Here is a 15,542-nt window from a genome sequence, read left to right on the forward strand (position 1 = left end):
CACGATCCGTAGATCTGGATACGACAAAACTCAATCCGCCATCTATCACGATCCAGACTCGGCTATATTGTCATCGACCCATATATTGGCCATAGTAAGTCGTGACATAAGTAATGACCTGTTGTCCGCACCAACTCTGCCCTCAAAGCACTCAGTACAGATTTGGAATAAGTATCGACTAAAATGAATGAAATCCCCGAGATCATGGCCCGCAGAGGCGAACCTGACCCAGACAGCTTCGTCAAAGCCGACGCCTTCACAAAGGAAACATACAGAGACCTCTACCCCGCCATCAACCCCACACGCCCCAATCTCTCGCAAAGTGGGAAGGTAGTGATCATCACAGGCGCGAGCCGCGGACTGGGACGATCTGTAAGTATCTCACACACAGACATCTTCATAAATGGGGATTGAGAGGGCAGTCCTTTGCTGCGTCGTTTGCACGCGCCCATGCAGATGCCATCATTCTTCTGGCGCGCTCGAGGGAAAACCTGGCCGAGACGGAAAAGATGGTCAAGAGTATCAATCCGTCTACAGAAGTCCATTCAATTGCCGTGGATATCAGTGACCACCACGCTGTCAAGCGTGCATTCAACGAGATCAGCGAGCGGCTCGGGGCTCGTACGCCACAGGTCCTCGTGAATAATGCTGGGGTGGTCTCTTCGCAAACTCCGATGGTGGATGACGACCCAGACTTCTGGTGGAGGACTCAGGTGCGTGTATCCCTTTTCTTTTTTGGTCAGGGTATGGGAGTCGGCAAGTGCTTATGACAAAGGACTAGGAAGTCAACCTCCGGGGTACGTTCAACGTCACCCACGCTTTTCTGAAAATGGTTGGCCCGAGCCCTGCTGCTTCGACGACAGTCATCAACATCACCTCCGCGGCAGGCCACTACGTGAGTCAGAATCTGAGTTCCTACAGTATTAGCAAACTGGCCATCACGCAGTTCACTGCGTTTCTTAATGCTGAACTTCCAAATATCACCAGTGTGAGCCTTCACCCCGGCATGATCCTTACAGATATGGGAAGAAGTGTCCCTTGGCTAGCACCGTTCATGAAAGATACGGCGGGGCTATGCGGTGGTACGGCCGTCTGGCTGGCCATCGGGGATAGACACTTCTTGTCGGGGAGGTATGTAGCTGCTAATTGGGATGTGGAAGAGCTGGAGGCGAGGAAGGAGGAGATTGTTCAGCAGAATCTGCTTACTGTTCGTCTCACTGGGAGCTTTGGGGACTAATAACTTTTTGTTCTCTTGTAGATTTCGTTTCCTGGTGACGGTTTGAATCGACTCATGGTTACTCAGAATCGAATTTTGGCTCGGAGAAAAGTGTACAGCAAAATTATGGAAAGTCATAGCTCATCATGGTATCTACCTAGGCTTAGACACCTACTAGGATTCTGTCAACATTGCACTTAATTAAGTAGAGTGTATATTTAAATTAACATCCCTAGAAAATAAAAACTAAGTGAAAGTTTACTCTGAGCCTGGCTTAACATACAAATAAGGTCGATTCTAGACTAACTTATAAGAGACCCTGCCATGTACTTTAAGGTTATCATAATAATATAGCTACTGGGGCATATCGTAGGAGAAAAATAGATAGTTAGCGCCCAGCTAGATGAGAGATATTTTATAGTGTTAATAGGGCCTAGGTTCCATCACGATTACGATGCCATTCTTGAAGGTCTGTTGAAGATTCGTGCTAAAATTGACCCGGTGTGCTCTGTTCCATGTGCTGTCTCAGCAATTCGCATCAAGCAGGAACCTGTTGACGGATGTCGCCGTGAAAGTCTTTTATCCTGTTTTATGCTCCATTGTCTTGATTGTGGTCATGATTTCGACTCTACTATGTTGGATGGCTACTGTTGTGGAGTTGGTGTTGATATTGAAGTTATGTTAGTCCTGACAGGCAGGAATAATTATATTTGTCAGTCTTCATCCTGAAACGTAGGTTCTGTCGTTGATATTGAAAGACGGATCGTCGAAATAAGTGGTACAAAATAACTTAGTAAGGCCTATTGGACCTTCGAGACATTCTCTTGTTCAAAAATATTATTGTCTTACGTTGGGTCGTGGTCCCCTTTGTCTTGTATTGCGATCTGTCCTAAGCGAAACAATGTACTTAATGTCACCAAGAAAACCAACTATGATAATGGAGCAATTCTTTTATACTCATTTTATTGTCTCAGATATTCTAGATGTCTTGGATGCTGTCGCTCAAGTCGTAGACCTGCCAGAGAAGGTCTATATATACATCACCATGCCTGCTGCTGCTCTCTTTTTCCAAACCCATCTCCGTTCTTCAAGTTCTGCAATCCGCGTTATAATAACATTCGATCCAGGACCACATTCCATCATGGCCACGGTAAGTCCATTCCGCAATACCGCTAGACCGGAGACATACTAACAAATGCTAGGACTTGTACACTATAAGAGCATGGGAGCAGATATCCTACCTATGCCCACAGTCACGCCATGAACACGTTCGGGAGGTATGGAATCTAATCCTTGACCCTGTCTTTCCACTTGTACCGGCTGGCGGTAAGTCTTTCACAGTGCAAAACGAAGACGACCCAGATAGATTCCCCCAGATCTCCGTTACTAATCTGAGTGGTCGTTTCGCAACCCTCCCACTCTTCAAGGTCTACTGTATCGGGTTCACCGACCCTGACACGGACATGTGGAAAGTCTTGGAAGATGCAGTTCAGCTCGACTTAGTCGAGGCGTCGAGCCTCTTTCAGGGAGAGCCCCGGGCAAGTCTTTTCGCCGCTATTGCGATCGGTGCGCTGGTACGTTTCTCCAGACTCGATGAAGAGGACTATTTCTGCTATGTTGAATATCGCGATAGAGATGCGTATGATGTTCATCAGGATTTTGATGTCATTGTTGAACATCTGCTCCAGATTCGGGAGGCCATGGCGTGAGCGGTGATGTTCGGTTTGTTAATTTTGAGATTGTTCTCGACTATTATTGTTATCTTTTAGAGGGTATAACCAATGCGCACAGAAATCTGAGTATTAATGACAGTAAACTAATTAGATAGTCTCCCGGTGCGTAGCCGACGTGACGCCCTTCGGATCCGATGCTGTATCAGATGAGTTCGGTTCTGTTTCGAGGTCATTCATTGGCCTTCCCGGTCCATCAAAGACGACGGCTACTTGTTCCAGCGTGTAGCCCTTGGTTTCGGGGTACAAAAAATATGCAGTGACACCGAACAACAGCAGGACCGCAATAAAAATCAAGTAGTACTTCCATGCAATAGCTTCCAGCGCGATAGGGTTGACGAAAATATTGAAGAACGCGGCACAGATCGTGGACATCCACGTCACGGCCAGACCTCGGGACCGAAGACGGAACGGCCAAATTTCGCACGGATACGCCGTGAGCAGTGGAGTTCTGGATTGAATTAGTCGGATGACAAGAATACGTCAAGAGGAACTTACACAGCAACGCCATAACCAGCAAAGAAGATGAAGAGGAATGGTATGACCGCGACACCCGTGGCTGCATGACGCGACACTGCGAAAGAACTCGACAGTGCCGTGACAACGACGTAACTGGCGAGCATGATCACGGCGGATGAAAGGAAGAGTGGACGTCGCCCGAATCGGTCAATCAGCACCGAACCCACGATGGCAAACAGGAGATTCCACATCTGCATGCAGGCCAATATGAGCGTTTGGTCTCGGACGCTGGTCACCCCGACAGTATTGAGGATAAGAGCTAGATAGTATGAGATGACACCATTGCCGACCCACTGGGCGAAAAACCCCAGGCTGAGGGAGATTATCAGTCGATGGCGATTTCCCGGAGTACGTAACATCTCTACGTAACTAGCCCCCTTGTGAGCGTCCTGCTCGGCTTGAATTGTCGCGCGGATCTCTTGGAATTCGGCATCGACCAAAGACGAGTGGCAGCCGCCAGCATGATACCGCGTCAGAATGGCACGTGCCTCGTCCTCGCGCCCCTGAGAAATAAGCCATCGAGGACTCTCTGGAGCGAGAAGGAGCCCCGGCAAAGCAACGGCCGGGAGAAGAGCCTGCAGAAGCGATGGGAGGCGCCAGGACCACGACGAGGAATAGCTTCGGACCCCAAAAATAACCCACCCAGAGACGCTACCCCCATATACCATCCGGTCATAAACAGCGAGTTGACAATGCCCCGGTGTCTGGGATGCGCTATCTCGTTGATGAGCAGGGGAGCCGCGACTCCGAAAAGACCAGACGCCACACCCATAAACAGACGGGCCAGCAAGAATGCCGTCGGGTTCGGAGAGGCGGTCTGCAGTACTGAGCCGAGGATCAAAAACATATAACCGCCGTAGAGTCCCGGCTTGCGACCGAACCGGTTCGATAGCCAGGCGGCAATAGGAGACCCCACCCCGGAGCCTAGCAGGACGATTGCATTGATCCATCCGAGTTTGACGCCGGTTGGATAGTCCATGAAACGGTTCCACTCATTCAAAGCTTGCAGGCCATTCATGAGAGAGCCGTCGTACCCATTGGCGGAAGAGAAGAGAACTAGAGAGACAATAATGTAGTTCAGGCACAGTAGATGAGACTGACGGTACCATACTGGATCTGTCGAAGGAGAGACAACAGCTATCTCGACCTCCACTGCTGTCTTCCTTGCAGTGTTCGAAACGGGACTTTCCATGGCCTGATTACCCGTGGAGTGCGTGCTATACAGCATGACGAGCCCGACACTATTGACTCGATTATCGCTCTTTTGTTGAGGACATATCGTCGGCAATGTGAGTGATATAAAGGAGTAAAATCCAAAGGGCTCGGATTCCTCTCTCTCCTGAACAAAGGAAAAAGCTCCCAAAAAGCTCCCTGACTCGAAGCACCAATTGCAGTCGGGAAATTCAGCCACCCAAAGCGACCAGACTGAAATATGCCTCAAAATGGTTATGTAAGCGGAGACTGAAGAATCTTTGCGGGGAGACAAATTCCCGGGGAAGGATGACTAAGCGCCGAAGTCGGAGAGAGAATAGGAGAATGTTCCATCGTTATTGTATTCACTTTTCAGAACAAATATCTATGCTACTGGTTGTCATACATTGATCTTACCATATCCCATATCGAAGCCATGGCTGCATACTTCTACTTCCGGAAAGGAACCGCAGGAGGAAGAGCAGAGGGAGTGTTCTTCCGAGCATCATAACGAATCAAGTGCTCAAATGACGCCGCATGCTCGACCCGAGGAGTGAAGGGCTCAAAGTCCCAGAGGTAGCCCAGAGTCCGCAGAATGGAGGCAGCCGAGTACGACACAGTCTCGCCGCGAGCATTTCTACCCTTCTGCTCGACCTGTGCCTTGGCAACCCAGGGGGAAATCAGCAAAGTCGGGATGCGACCACCCAGACGGTCAAAGGGGAAGGTGTAGTCCAGGCCACTGGGGGTGCTGAGGGTAAAGGTCTGGTTATCCGGACGAGGGGCGAGAGGAGCGGGGACGTGGTCGTGGAAGCCACCGCTCTCGTCAAAGGTCAGGATGAAGAGAGTTTCCTCCCACTGGGGACCGGCGCGCAGAGCATCATACACCTTCTTGATGAAAGCCTCACCGTCGGAAATCAGGCCGGCGGGATGCATGGAGGTGGTGCCGACTCCGCAGCAAGAGGGGTTGAGATACGCCAATTCAGGCAGGGCACCAGCCGCCGCGTCGGTGTAGAACTTGGCCAGGGGCTGGATCTTGTCTTGGTTGTTGGTGGCATAGGTCCAGTTGAAGAAGCCTGCATCGGGACCAGTACCGCCGGCAGGGTCGACGTAGTTGATCCACGAGTGACCGGTCTCGGTCAACTGCTGGAAGATGGACCGCTGGGGAACTGGTGCTTGCTAAACGCGGCGTCGTTCAGACCGTGGCCGAGGGAAGTACCGGAAACCAGAGCGGCACGGTTGGGGTCGGTGTTCTGCGGAGTCAGTCACATTTGTTGCAAGGGATGAAGGCATGATAATACTTACTCCAGGAATATCCGAGTGCCAGTGGTTGAAGGTCAGGTAGTTTTGCACCAGAGAGGTCAGAACAGGGACCTGCTCCTCGGTGTAGTAGTTCATGACCTGAGCAGCGAGGATGGTCTTGTTGACCTTGGCGCCATACTTGCGGACTTGCTCATGAACAAAGCCTTGGTTGTGAGGAACCAGCTTGCCCTCGGCGATCTGAGTGTTGTCCGGGTTGAAGGTGCCATAGAACTCGATGTTGTTGCCATAAATGGCGTGGTCGGGATCATTGGTGATGGAGTCAAAGTCCTTGGCGGCAGAACAGGCAACGCCCTGGCTAGGGTCGGTGAGGTTGTAGGGGTTGCAGTAGGGGCCGGTATTGACCGGGTTTTCCAGGCCCTTGAGCTTCTGCCCACCGAGGAGGTTGTCAAAGGAGCGGTTCTCCATCACCAGGATGACCACATTCTTGATCTTAGACTTGAGATTGTTGATTGACTGGTTGGAGTGCGCATCGGCTGGCTGTGCATGAATGGCCGAGGCGGCGGCCGCAAAGGCCAGAAGACCAACAAGGGCACTGGGATGCATTCTGCAGGAAGTCGAAGCAGAGAAGGCTGCCAAGAAGATGCTGCTTTTCAAGAAACATCCTGTCGAACGGTTGAGGAATGCCTTTTATACCAGTCCTCCTATTCCTGAGCATCATGCCCTGCCCTTTAGCCTTGTCCCACGTGCTCTGGAGATATGCATTGAGTTGTATCCTCTCTTGATTAAACGAGGCCCAAGCGAATGGATAGTATAGTTGGGAGTTACTGCCTTTGGCAAGATGTTGAGAAATGAGATCTCAACAGGCGTTGCGGAAAGAGCCGATACATCCGTAGACGCCGTAGCCGTCTCCAATAAGATGAATTTGCAGAGGCACGAGGAGTCTACAAATCTGAGCGTACACATGGTCTTATCGCTTGGCTGCAGGCGGGGAAATCATGCAAGGTTTAATCAAGTTTATGCTATCGTGCTCGAATGGAGTTATGACCCTCGAATATGACATGGAAAAGACACGGTATTGCTTAACAAGGATGGCTTCATGCACAAGGCGTGGGCCAAGCAGCCAATGTCAACAACAAGAATCGTCAAGCATGATTCAACCTGCAACTGATTCGACGCCAAATGTGTGCCAAGACGGCTTCATCTTATGTGCCCCTCACTAGACCCCAATAATCGGCCAGGAACACGAGAATTGTGGACGCTAGATGATAAAACGCCTTCCCGTGCTGCTTCTCTATACAATCATTGGAAGATGGCAATGTCTTGCAGGATATCTCGGATACTAATGCAACCTCACTAGTTGACAATGTTTATCGGCATAAACCTCTTGTCGCTTACAGTTCTAGAAGACGAGTCTGTCGAAGGATGTACGTAGAATCCGCCGAGAATCGAAGAGCAAACAGTTGCCATATTGTTGTTCATGCTGTGTTCGAGCTTAGAGAAGGGTTCAATACCGTGGCACGACAGTCATTCGTCCGAGTTTTCAAGTTGGTTCAACGGAAAGATACTGAACCTCTTTTGTATAGATAAAAGTGTATATACACACCACTGTCCTGCTGCGAATATTTCCCGAAACCATTAGGGAAGTACGAGGCCGTGTGCCGGCCTTCTGCAAAGCAGAAGTCACTGCACGTCCGTTGTACTAGTTTTCGGGAATCTTATGATCGGCAGCGTCTACTCCCGCATGCCAGCGGTACTTGGACGCAGGATGATCCACCGGGGGACCTGTCTGCCCTGGTTTGCCATACAGATTCTCCCGATACGTTCCCCTCTCAACAGCATAATCCTCCCAGAACAATCCGCGTCGACGAAGTTCTGGAATCAACAGGTCGATGATATCCTTGAAAGATCCTGGCTTGATAGCGTAGGCCTTGACTTTCGTCAATTCCAGAGTAATATATCATTATTTTGTAGGCAACTCACCAGGTTGAATCCGTCGACATCGGCTTCTCTCACCCAGCGTTCCATCTCATCCGCTACTTGGGCCGGTGTTCCCACTGGCGTGGCACCCAGACCCCCACCGTGATATGCTGACCAACAGTTGACTTGGTCCATTTGGCGACTTCGGGGGTTGATTTGGACCAGCCCTCGACGGCAGAGCTACAGGGTAGTTAGCACTGTTTCCGGTCAATGAGAATGGAACCCACCGGATTGCGTTGCTCTCTACATGTCGCAGCTCTTCATCATCACCGTACGTGTCCAGGTTAATTCCCGTCCACCCACCAAAGAGCGCCAATGCGCCATCGATCGAGCCTAGGCTGCGATAATACGCGAACTTCTCCCGTGCCTCTTCCTCTGTACGGCCCAATACCGGACACAAAAGTGCCAAGAACTTGATACTCTTGGGATCACGCCCGAACTGTGCCTGTGCCATCGCACGTATCTCTGCGATATTCTTCGCAACCACTGCAGGACTGTGTCCGGCCACAAAGATCGCCTCCGCATGTTGCGCGGCAAACGTCTTGCCTGCCTTGGACGTGCCAGCTTGAAGAATGACGGGTGTCCGCTGCGGACTCGGTTGGCACAGGTGTGGACCAGGGACGGTGAAGTATTTGCCCTCGTGGTTGATTTCCCGGACACGGCTGGGATCAGTGTAGATTCCGCGTTCACGATCGAGGACAACAGCATCGTCACGCCAGGAAGACTCCCAGAGCTTATAGGTTACTCTCACGTATTCTTCTGCAACAGCATATCGGTCGTCATGCTGGAGCTTGTTAGACCCGGGCTAGCTGTCTGGGATCGGACCTACCTGGGGTTGCTGGGTATGGCCCAGGTTCCGAGCTGCTGAGTCCAGATATCCGGTGACAACCTGGAGTCCTTATGAGCCCGATGATTATTGCTATAATGTGACAAATGCTTACATTCCATCCCAATCTGGGCAAGCGACGTTAGCACCCCTCCGCGTCAGATTCGAGACCACATACCGTCCCTTGGACAAATGATCCACCGTCGATAGCCGACGAGCCAAATGATATGGCTGCTCATAGGTCGTCGTCACCGTCACCCCGAATCCGATATTCTTTGTCGCAGCTGCCATTGCCGAAACCACAGCTAGCGGTTCATTGACGGGCCACTGCGCTCCGGAAACAATCGCCGGAGCGAGGTTTCGGGGTCCTTTGTACACGTCGTATCCGCCTAGGACATCCGCGATGAAGATGCCATGGAACTTGGCTGATTCCAGCAGTTGTGCTAGCTCAATCCAGTGGTCTACGTCGTTGAACCTGTGGGATTCATCTTCTGGGTGGCGCCACAGCCCAGGAGACTGATGGCCACTACCTGTGATATGTCAGACAAGTTATTCAGTGACAGGCTGGATACATACACATCTCAACGAACGCATTGAGGATGAGCGACTTTCGAGGTCCGTCAGTAACTGAGGGGTTTGCCGCTGCCATGGTCGAAATATCTCAATAGACCTGGACAGTAGAATAAGCTCCGATCCCTTCTGATCAATAAATATAGACTGACAGAGACACTGAAAACTGAGTTAAGTAAGATACGATGGCTTTACTGTCCTCCGAATATTCAATTGGAAACCCTTTCACTTATCTATGACCATGCTCCCTCACTATATGCGCAGCCATGGGTTTGTTGATTTTTGGATGCTCTATAGCATCAATGTGGGCCGTGATGGCGTGCTGCGGTGGAATGAGGGGGACAATCCATGGCCAACCCAGACGAAGATCCCAAGAGAAATACCTTATTAAACTTTATCAGGTCATTTGTGGAATTTTGTTGTTAATAACTTGTTGCATTCAGTGATCTGCCAGTCTTGTTATTGAGCGAGGATTCCCTTTTCGTCAACCGCAATCCTCATCGCGCAATTCCCACAAGCCATACTATATGCGTCCTATATATTAGATCCCCCTTATTGGCCAAATCAGTTCAATTCTAGAGTTGTCAACTTGTGGACCTTGTGAACCGCTGACCCGATCGTCGGGTCCTTGGGCAGGATCCTCGACTCTATTCAGGACCCAACCAGAAGGGCTGGTCAAGGATGCAAAACTGTGGTCTAGCACCTCATAGTCTCTATTCATTATCTCATCATAAACGAACCATCATTGCCATATTTTTGTGCGTAGAACGGCAGGCTTGCCTGTGCAGTATTCAGAGGTAGAAATATATAATGAACAAGTCACATTCTTTCACTCACCATAGGACTAATGTTCTTCTTACATCAACCATATTCGCGAATAAAACCATGGCGAGTGATCGAATTTCAGATGTTGAGGTAGTGGTCCAGCCCCTCTGCCACAAGTCGTGGGCTACATGATAGTCGTTGTCTTGGGGTTGATCATCGCACTGGGTATGTTGATGTCCCTACGGCTGGAACGACAGCTAACAGGCGCAGCGATGATGGTCATCACCAAGATTCTCAAGAGAACAGCAGGTGAAGATAACAAGAAGACAGAAATGTATTCTCTCCGACACTGCGGGATACCAAGTACTTACTCATTGCAGGTTTATGACTGCCAATCGAACCGTTCGCACTGGATTGACAGCGTCTGCGGTCATATCGGTAGGATTTTTGTCTCCAAGTGGCGCGTTGCGTACGAATAGTAACCCGCTGGATAGTCCTGGCTCTGGTCAACTGCCATGTTGGGCTCTGCATTTGTGGGCTATGATTATGGCGTATCCGGTCCTTTTTGGTTCGCTGCTGGCTGTAGTCCGATGATCGTCTTCTTCGCCCTGCTGGGAATCTCCTGCAAGAGGAAGATTCCTGAAGCCCATACATCGCTAGAGGTTGTTCGGATCCGATATGGTAAGACTGTCCACTGAATATAGTTAACAAAAAAGCTGATGCAAGCAGGACGAATTGCCCACGTTGTCTTCATGACACTCTGCTTGGTCAACAACATCTTCGCTTGTGCCAATATGCTCTTAGGTGCAGCGGCAGTGATTGCAGCCTTGTAAGTCATCCAACAGAGGAACGGATATGGTCTGACGGGAGTAGGACCGGTGTGCATATTGTAGCAGCGACATTCCTCTTGCCTGTGGGTGTGACTGTCTACACCTTCGTTGGTGGCATCAAAGCAACGTAAGCCGCTGGATCGAGCATACAGGAATGGCACCTGACATTGAAGATGCAGATTCTTGACGGACTATTTCCACACTGCTGTCATCGTCATCATCGCATGTTATTTTTCAATCAAAGTGTTCACAGTCGACGAGGTTGGCTCCATCGGCAACCTGTACGAGCTGGTCAAGTCGGCCTCTGAGCGTCATCCAGTTTCTGGAAATCATGCTGCCACTTACCTGACTATGACCTCTAAAGGCGTAGGTGATCTCGCAAGAGAGGGATCAATGACAGTTTCTGATGGTATTAGGGCATTCTCTTCGGCATCCTTCACATTTGTTCCAACTTCGGCTTGGTCATTGTAAGTGTTCCGACCAATGCGGTGCTCCCTGCTAACTCATCAGATGGACACGAGTTTCTTCATCAAGGCATTTTCGGCGGCTCCTTCGGCAGTCGTGCCCGGATATACAATTGGAGGCATTGCATATTTTGCTATACCGTGGGCTCTGGGAACCATCATGAGTTCAGTCGCTCTTGGTCTAGAGAATCAGCCCATCTTTCCAACCTACCCACGTGTACGTAGCCCCTAGCATCCCTAGAATACAGCTGACGTCAATATCAGCGGATGACATCGACAGAGGTCAGCAATGGGCTCGTCTTGCCTTATGCAGCCATGGCGATTGCAGGCAAAGGAGGCGCGGCGGCCATCCTTCTCATCACCTTCATGGCAGTGACGTCGACACTGTCGGCACAGGTTATAGCCGTCAGTTCGATCCTTAGCTTTGATGTTTATCGCGAGTATTTCAACCGAAAGGCCTCAGATCGCGACATCATCCGTGCAAGTCATTTTGGAGTCATCTTCTTCGCGGCCTTCTCCGCCGGGTTCAGCACCATGCTTCACTACGTCGGGATAGACCTGGGATGGACTCTGTATATGCTCGGTAAGCTGTCCTTACAACCCCCTAGGACAATAGCTAATCAATGAAGGCGTGGTCACCTGTCCTGGCATCTTCCCCATGGCCTTCACCATCCTGTGGCGCCAGCAAAACAAAGTAGCGGCCATCCTTTCTCCTGTGCTTGGTCTGGCAACTGGTCTAGGGGTCTGGCTGGGAACGGCCAAGCACTTTTATGGTGCCGTGACAGTGTCCACAACTGGCCAGATCCTGCCCTGCGTCTATGGCACCGTCGCCTCTGCTTTTTCACCCATCGTTTACTCGGTCGTCCTCACCCTTTTGCAACCACAGAATTACGATTGGGCGGAATTCAAGAAAGAGAAACTGGCTCTCGAGAAACTGGAAGGTGACCTCACCACAGTGCACAGCCATCAGGGGAAGTCTTCAGCACCCAGCGCAAAAGAACTGAAAAGATGGGGCCGCATCGCTGCGTTCTGGTCGATAGCTACCTTCTTGGGACATTGGGTACTGTGGCCCCTTCCCATGTACGGTGCCAAATATGTCTTTGGCAAAACGGTGAGTACTCGGGCCAACCCATCTGGAGTAGAGGTCTGACCGTCTTAGTTCTTCGTTGTCTGGGTAGTGGTTGCCATCATCTGGCTGTGGGGCACAATGTTAGTGGCGATTGTGTATCCTATCCTCGATGGAGGCTTCCAGCAGATGATGCAGGTCTATCAAGGGTTAACTAGGGGGGAAGCATCGACGAGCACGCCAGTAGAGAGCTCGACGCCTTCATATTCATCAATCCTTGAGAAGGAGCAGGTAAAAGCCTGAGTGCGTCCGTACTTGTGTTTGAGAGGGGTTGATTTAAATGGAAATGCACAGACGACTAGGGCAGCGGAATTTTTCTACTGTGCATATGAATAAAGCTTTGCTAATCATGACCTCCGGTAACTTAAATAGTTGACTAGATAATCTATCCCTAGTTTGTGCGATTCAATCAGGATGTGAAAAGTTCACAGACTTGAGACTCGCCGTGACATTCGTAATCATCATGAAGAACGGGGACTCCGGAATGAAATCTATGTCTGATTGCCACTGAGGCCTTCGCACAGGGCACGCTCAAGACGATGTCAGATATTTTGCGCCCAGGAGGCCTGCATCGGATATCCTCTCCACATAGGCGAACTTGGCCCTCGCCTCTCAAGCACGTTGAGAAATTGATCCTGGTAAGACTGATTGTTGAGAATACTGCCAGAAAGTATCAGACCGGTATTTTCCGTAGGGACGTATCCAGAACAAGCTGGATCTAAAAGACGTCCCACAGTCCGACTTGCCAGATGGTCAATTTGTCGACCGACAATGGCCGAGGCAGTGTCGTTCTGTCCGTTCAGGCCGAGCACCGCCTCTGCAACGCCTGCAATACGGGATTTAATCGTCTGTTTGTGCTGCTGAACCAAGATCTCACTGACAAGATCAATCTGTTTTGGGCCGAATGTGGCACATCCCAGTCGTTTAAGAACTGCCTGCTCCAAAGGTCCCAATGGCTCGATGGGTATCCCGAGTCTCGTATCTTCCAGAACGGCCAAGGTGTATTTGATGGCCTCCAATCCGATGGCATATCCGCCTCCTTCATCACCCAAGGTGTGGCCCCAGCCGCCGGATCGAGCGACTCGGGAGTACTCATTGCCCTCGTCACTTCGGTTGTATCGCATGGCAACGCTCCCAGTGCCAGCAATGACGACGACTGCAGATGAGCAGTCTCGGTGTGAGCTCGCCGCGGCCACCAGCAGGTCTACGTCGTTTGTCAGCCGAATCTCCTTCTCGGTCAATCCAAAGCATGCGCAGATCCTTGGCAGGAGGGACTCTCGGAAATTCTTCCGGTCAATCCCCGCCAAACCAATCCAGACTGACTCGAAAAGTGACTGGAGATTGCAGTCTGAAGAAGGAAAAGCCGGCAAAGCGTCCTTCGCAGCAGTCATAAGTGTCTGGACTACCTCTTCCAGGCCGTTGCCATCAGTCCTGTCGATGTCAGCTGTGATTTCACAAAGAAAATAGATAAAAGGCGTACAGATTACATGGACCTGTCGTCCCTCGTCCGACAACGGTGCCTTTCAGGTCAGCAATGACGGCCGCGCACTTGGTCCCTCCGCCGTCAATGCAAAGTACATACTGTCTGTCTGTGGCAGGGGTCTGTACATCCTTGACCCCGGCCAAAGATATGTCTAAAGCCTTAGCGAGCACGCCACCAGCAGATTCCAACCTCTCCTCGCACTGTTCAACCGGTTCTCCCGTTTCGGCCACGAGAAGAGCTAATTTTACCCTCCCTTTGCATCTTGTCAGCAACGCGTCCAGTTCCACATCTGTCATACCGTCACAACGAGCACTCAGCCTTCGCAGGATATTGCGCGATCGCTGCTCCAGCTTCAGATTGGAGGCGACAAGATCTACCATCTGATTCGGTCAGCCCATATCCTTCCAACTTGGCTGCAACACGTACCAGGTTTCCATAAGTCTTGCCCGTCCGGATCATGGTGCCCGTGCTGAGCATATTCAGCACCATCTTCGTCGCAGTTCCCGCCTTCAACCGGGTGCTGCCCGTGACAACCTCCGGCCCTGGCAGCGGAGCAATCAGGAAGTCGACTGTTCCTGATGTCCCCGTTGCGGAGGGCGAAGCGCAGACTACAGCGATGGTGAGGCAGCCGATCTTTTTCGCGAATGCCAAACATCCGAGGACGTACGGCGTACGGCCGGATGCAGCTATGCCGATGACGCTGTCAAGCTCCGGATTGAGCTGCAACGCTTCCATGTCGGCCTCACCAGCAGCGAGGCTGTCTTCGGCTCCTTCTTGTGCTCGTCGAATGGCAGCATCGCCGCCGGCGATCAGCCCGACAAATTGTGATGGCGGAGCAGCAAACGTCGGAGGGATTTCGGATGCATCGAGGATCCCGAGTCTGTTATTTGGGTTAGTTACACATCCTTTCCGAGGGCCTTTTTTTTTTTTGGGTGGTACTTACCTTCCACTGGTCCCTGCACCAACGTAGATGACTCGTCCACCACTTCGCACGCGCGGGGTTAGCGCCTCAATGGCAGCGGCAATTTCGGGGATGCATGGTGTAACACTGGGCGCGACGCGGTGATCCTCTTTATTGATCAATCGGCACATCTCCAGGGTCGAGATCTGATCAATCTGTGCCGTCTGGGGATTGACGGCTTCGGTCTGAAGCTGTGACAGGCTGCCTAGATCCATGTTGCCATGCGTCTCCAAAAACGTGTCTGACAAGCGAGATGAAAGGCCCTGTAGTAGTTCCAGGGAACTGTATATTGTATATCCTCGGTTAGCCGCGTGCTCGCGTGGGGTTACTTGTCAGGGTTACATTGTCTCGGTTAAGAGTGCCAATACGGGTCGTACAGAACATGCCTGTGGAGAATTCAAATAATCCAATCTGACCAGTAGTGAGCGGTTATAACGGAAGGATCTACAACAGATTAACTGTTACTAGTTAGATGTCTTCTATACGAACGGACTAAGCTTCAGCCAAAGGGATAGGCCAGCCATGGGCTGACCATTGGCCTGGTTTCTCCGCATTTTGACAGCAAGGGACAAAGGTCACACAGGCCTCATGATAGCAGATAAAACCGACTGTCCTTCCCCTTTC

General features: G+C 50.9%; 7 protein-coding genes across 7 annotated transcripts; 3 read left to right on the forward strand and 4 right to left on the reverse strand.

Annotated features, from left to right (window-relative positions):
• Positions 1-35: 35 nt before the first annotated feature.
• Positions 36-1,289, forward strand: P174DRAFT_388301 (SDR family NAD(P)-dependent oxidoreductase). Its single transcript, XM_024823401.1, has 3 exons — positions 36-372; positions 423-713; positions 782-1,289. Exons 1-3 carry the CDS (start codon positions 184-186, stop codon positions 1,235-1,237), a joined length of 936 nt encoding a protein of 311 aa, XP_024682147.1. The 5' UTR covers positions 36-183; the 3' UTR covers positions 1,238-1,289.
• Positions 1,290-2,357: 1,068 nt separating this feature from the next.
• On the forward strand, positions 2,358-2,925 carry P174DRAFT_459722 (uncharacterized protein; the record flags this gene model as incomplete). Its single annotated transcript, XM_024829793.1, has 2 exons — positions 2,358-2,366; positions 2,419-2,925. 2 exons carry the CDS (start codon positions 2,358-2,360, stop codon positions 2,923-2,925), a joined length of 516 nt encoding a protein of 171 aa, XP_024682148.1.
• A 79-nt stretch (positions 2,926-3,004) lies between these two features.
• On the reverse strand, positions 3,005-4,847 carry P174DRAFT_440840 (general substrate transporter). Its single transcript, XM_024827152.1, has 3 exons — positions 4,146-4,847; positions 3,445-4,116; positions 3,005-3,397 (listed from the first exon to the last, which is right to left on the reverse strand). The coding sequence occupies exons 1-3, from the start codon at positions 4,691-4,693 to the stop codon at positions 3,037-3,039; spliced, it is 1,581 nt and encodes a 526-aa protein (XP_024682149.1). The 5' UTR covers positions 4,694-4,847; the 3' UTR covers positions 3,005-3,036.
• A 259-nt stretch (positions 4,848-5,106) lies between these two features.
• P174DRAFT_511865 (phosphoesterase superfamily protein) lies at positions 5,107-6,526 on the reverse strand (the record flags this gene model as incomplete). The annotated part of the gene is made up of 3 exons (XM_024831828.1): positions 5,959-6,526; positions 5,855-5,906; positions 5,107-5,822 (listed from the first exon to the last, which is right to left on the reverse strand). Exons 1-3 carry the CDS (start codon positions 6,517-6,519, stop codon positions 5,107-5,109), a joined length of 1,329 nt encoding a protein of 442 aa, XP_024682150.1. The 5' UTR covers positions 6,520-6,526.
• Positions 6,527-7,615: 1,089 nt separating this feature from the next.
• On the reverse strand, positions 7,616-9,368 carry P174DRAFT_459725 (LLM class flavin-dependent oxidoreductase; the record flags this gene model as incomplete). The annotated part of the gene is made up of 7 exons (XM_024829794.1): positions 7,616-7,843; positions 7,897-7,941; positions 7,995-8,073; positions 8,121-8,677; positions 8,723-8,782; positions 8,894-9,249; positions 9,296-9,368. 7 exons carry the CDS (start codon positions 9,366-9,368, stop codon positions 7,616-7,618), a joined length of 1,398 nt encoding a protein of 465 aa, XP_024682151.1.
• An 806-nt stretch (positions 9,369-10,174) lies between these two features.
• P174DRAFT_459726 (sodium:solute symporter family protein) lies at positions 10,175-12,717 on the forward strand (the record flags this gene model as incomplete). The annotated part of the gene is made up of 12 exons (XM_024829795.1): positions 10,175-10,181; positions 10,217-10,388; positions 10,435-10,492; positions 10,549-10,735; positions 10,784-10,883; positions 10,928-11,011; positions 11,064-11,250; positions 11,301-11,351; positions 11,395-11,565; positions 11,613-11,931; positions 11,978-12,459; positions 12,508-12,717. The coding sequence occupies 12 exons, from the start codon at positions 10,175-10,177 to the stop codon at positions 12,715-12,717; spliced, it is 2,028 nt and encodes a 675-aa protein (XP_024682152.1).
• A 167-nt stretch (positions 12,718-12,884) lies between these two features.
• Positions 12,885-15,144, reverse strand: P174DRAFT_503445 (putative glucokinase regulator family protein). The gene is made up of 4 exons (XM_024831165.1): positions 14,901-15,144; positions 14,384-14,837; positions 13,955-14,337; positions 12,885-13,905 (listed from the first exon to the last, which is right to left on the reverse strand). The coding sequence occupies exons 1-4, from the start codon at positions 15,131-15,133 to the stop codon at positions 13,017-13,019; spliced, it is 1,959 nt and encodes a 652-aa protein (XP_024682153.1). The 5' UTR covers positions 15,134-15,144; the 3' UTR covers positions 12,885-13,016.
• Between the last annotated feature and the right edge of the window lie 398 nt (positions 15,145-15,542).

This window comes from Aspergillus novofumigatus, assembly GCF_002847465.1.
Source record: "Aspergillus novofumigatus IBT 16806 chromosome Unknown P174scaffold_4, whole genome shotgun sequence".
In the NCBI taxonomy this organism is placed as follows: domain Eukaryota; kingdom Fungi; phylum Ascomycota; class Eurotiomycetes; order Eurotiales; family Aspergillaceae; genus Aspergillus; species Aspergillus novofumigatus.

Excerpts from the sequence above, each read along its gene's own strand:
- P174DRAFT_388301 (XM_024823401.1), top strand. The coding sequence starts at position 184 with ATGAATGAAATCCCCGAGATCATGGCCCGCAGAGGCGAACCTGACCCA. Across the intron at positions 373-422 it reads GCCGCGGACTGGGACGATCT|TCCTTTGCTGCGTCGTTTGC; the intron begins GTAAGTATCTCA and ends TTGAGAGGGCAG. Across the intron at positions 714-781 it reads ACTTCTGGTGGAGGACTCAG|GAAGTCAACCTCCGGGGTAC; the intron begins GTGCGTGTATCC and ends ACAAAGGACTAG.
- P174DRAFT_440840 (XM_024827152.1), bottom strand. The coding sequence starts at position 4,693 with ATGCTGTATAGCACGCACTCCACGGGTAATCAGGCCATGGAAAGTCCC. Across the intron at positions 4,117-4,145 it reads CGGGGCATTGTCAACTCGCT|CGTCTCTGGGTGGGTTATTT; the intron begins GTTTATGACCGG and ends ATATGGGGGTAG. Across the intron at positions 3,398-3,444 it reads GCTGGTTATGGCGTTGCTGT|AACTCCACTGCTCACGGCGT; the intron begins GTAAGTTCCTCT and ends AATTCAATCCAG.
- P174DRAFT_503445 (XM_024831165.1), bottom strand. The coding sequence starts at position 15,133 with ATGGATCTAGGCAGCCTGTCACAGCTTCAGACCGAAGCCGTCAATCCC. Across the intron at positions 14,838-14,900 it reads GGTGCAGGGACCAGTGGAAG|ACTCGGGATCCTCGATGCAT; the intron begins GTAAGTACCACC and ends CCCAAATAACAG. Across the intron at positions 14,338-14,383 it reads GCAAGACTTATGGAAACCTG|ATGGTAGATCTTGTCGCCTC; the intron begins GTACGTGTTGCA and ends TGACCGAATCAG.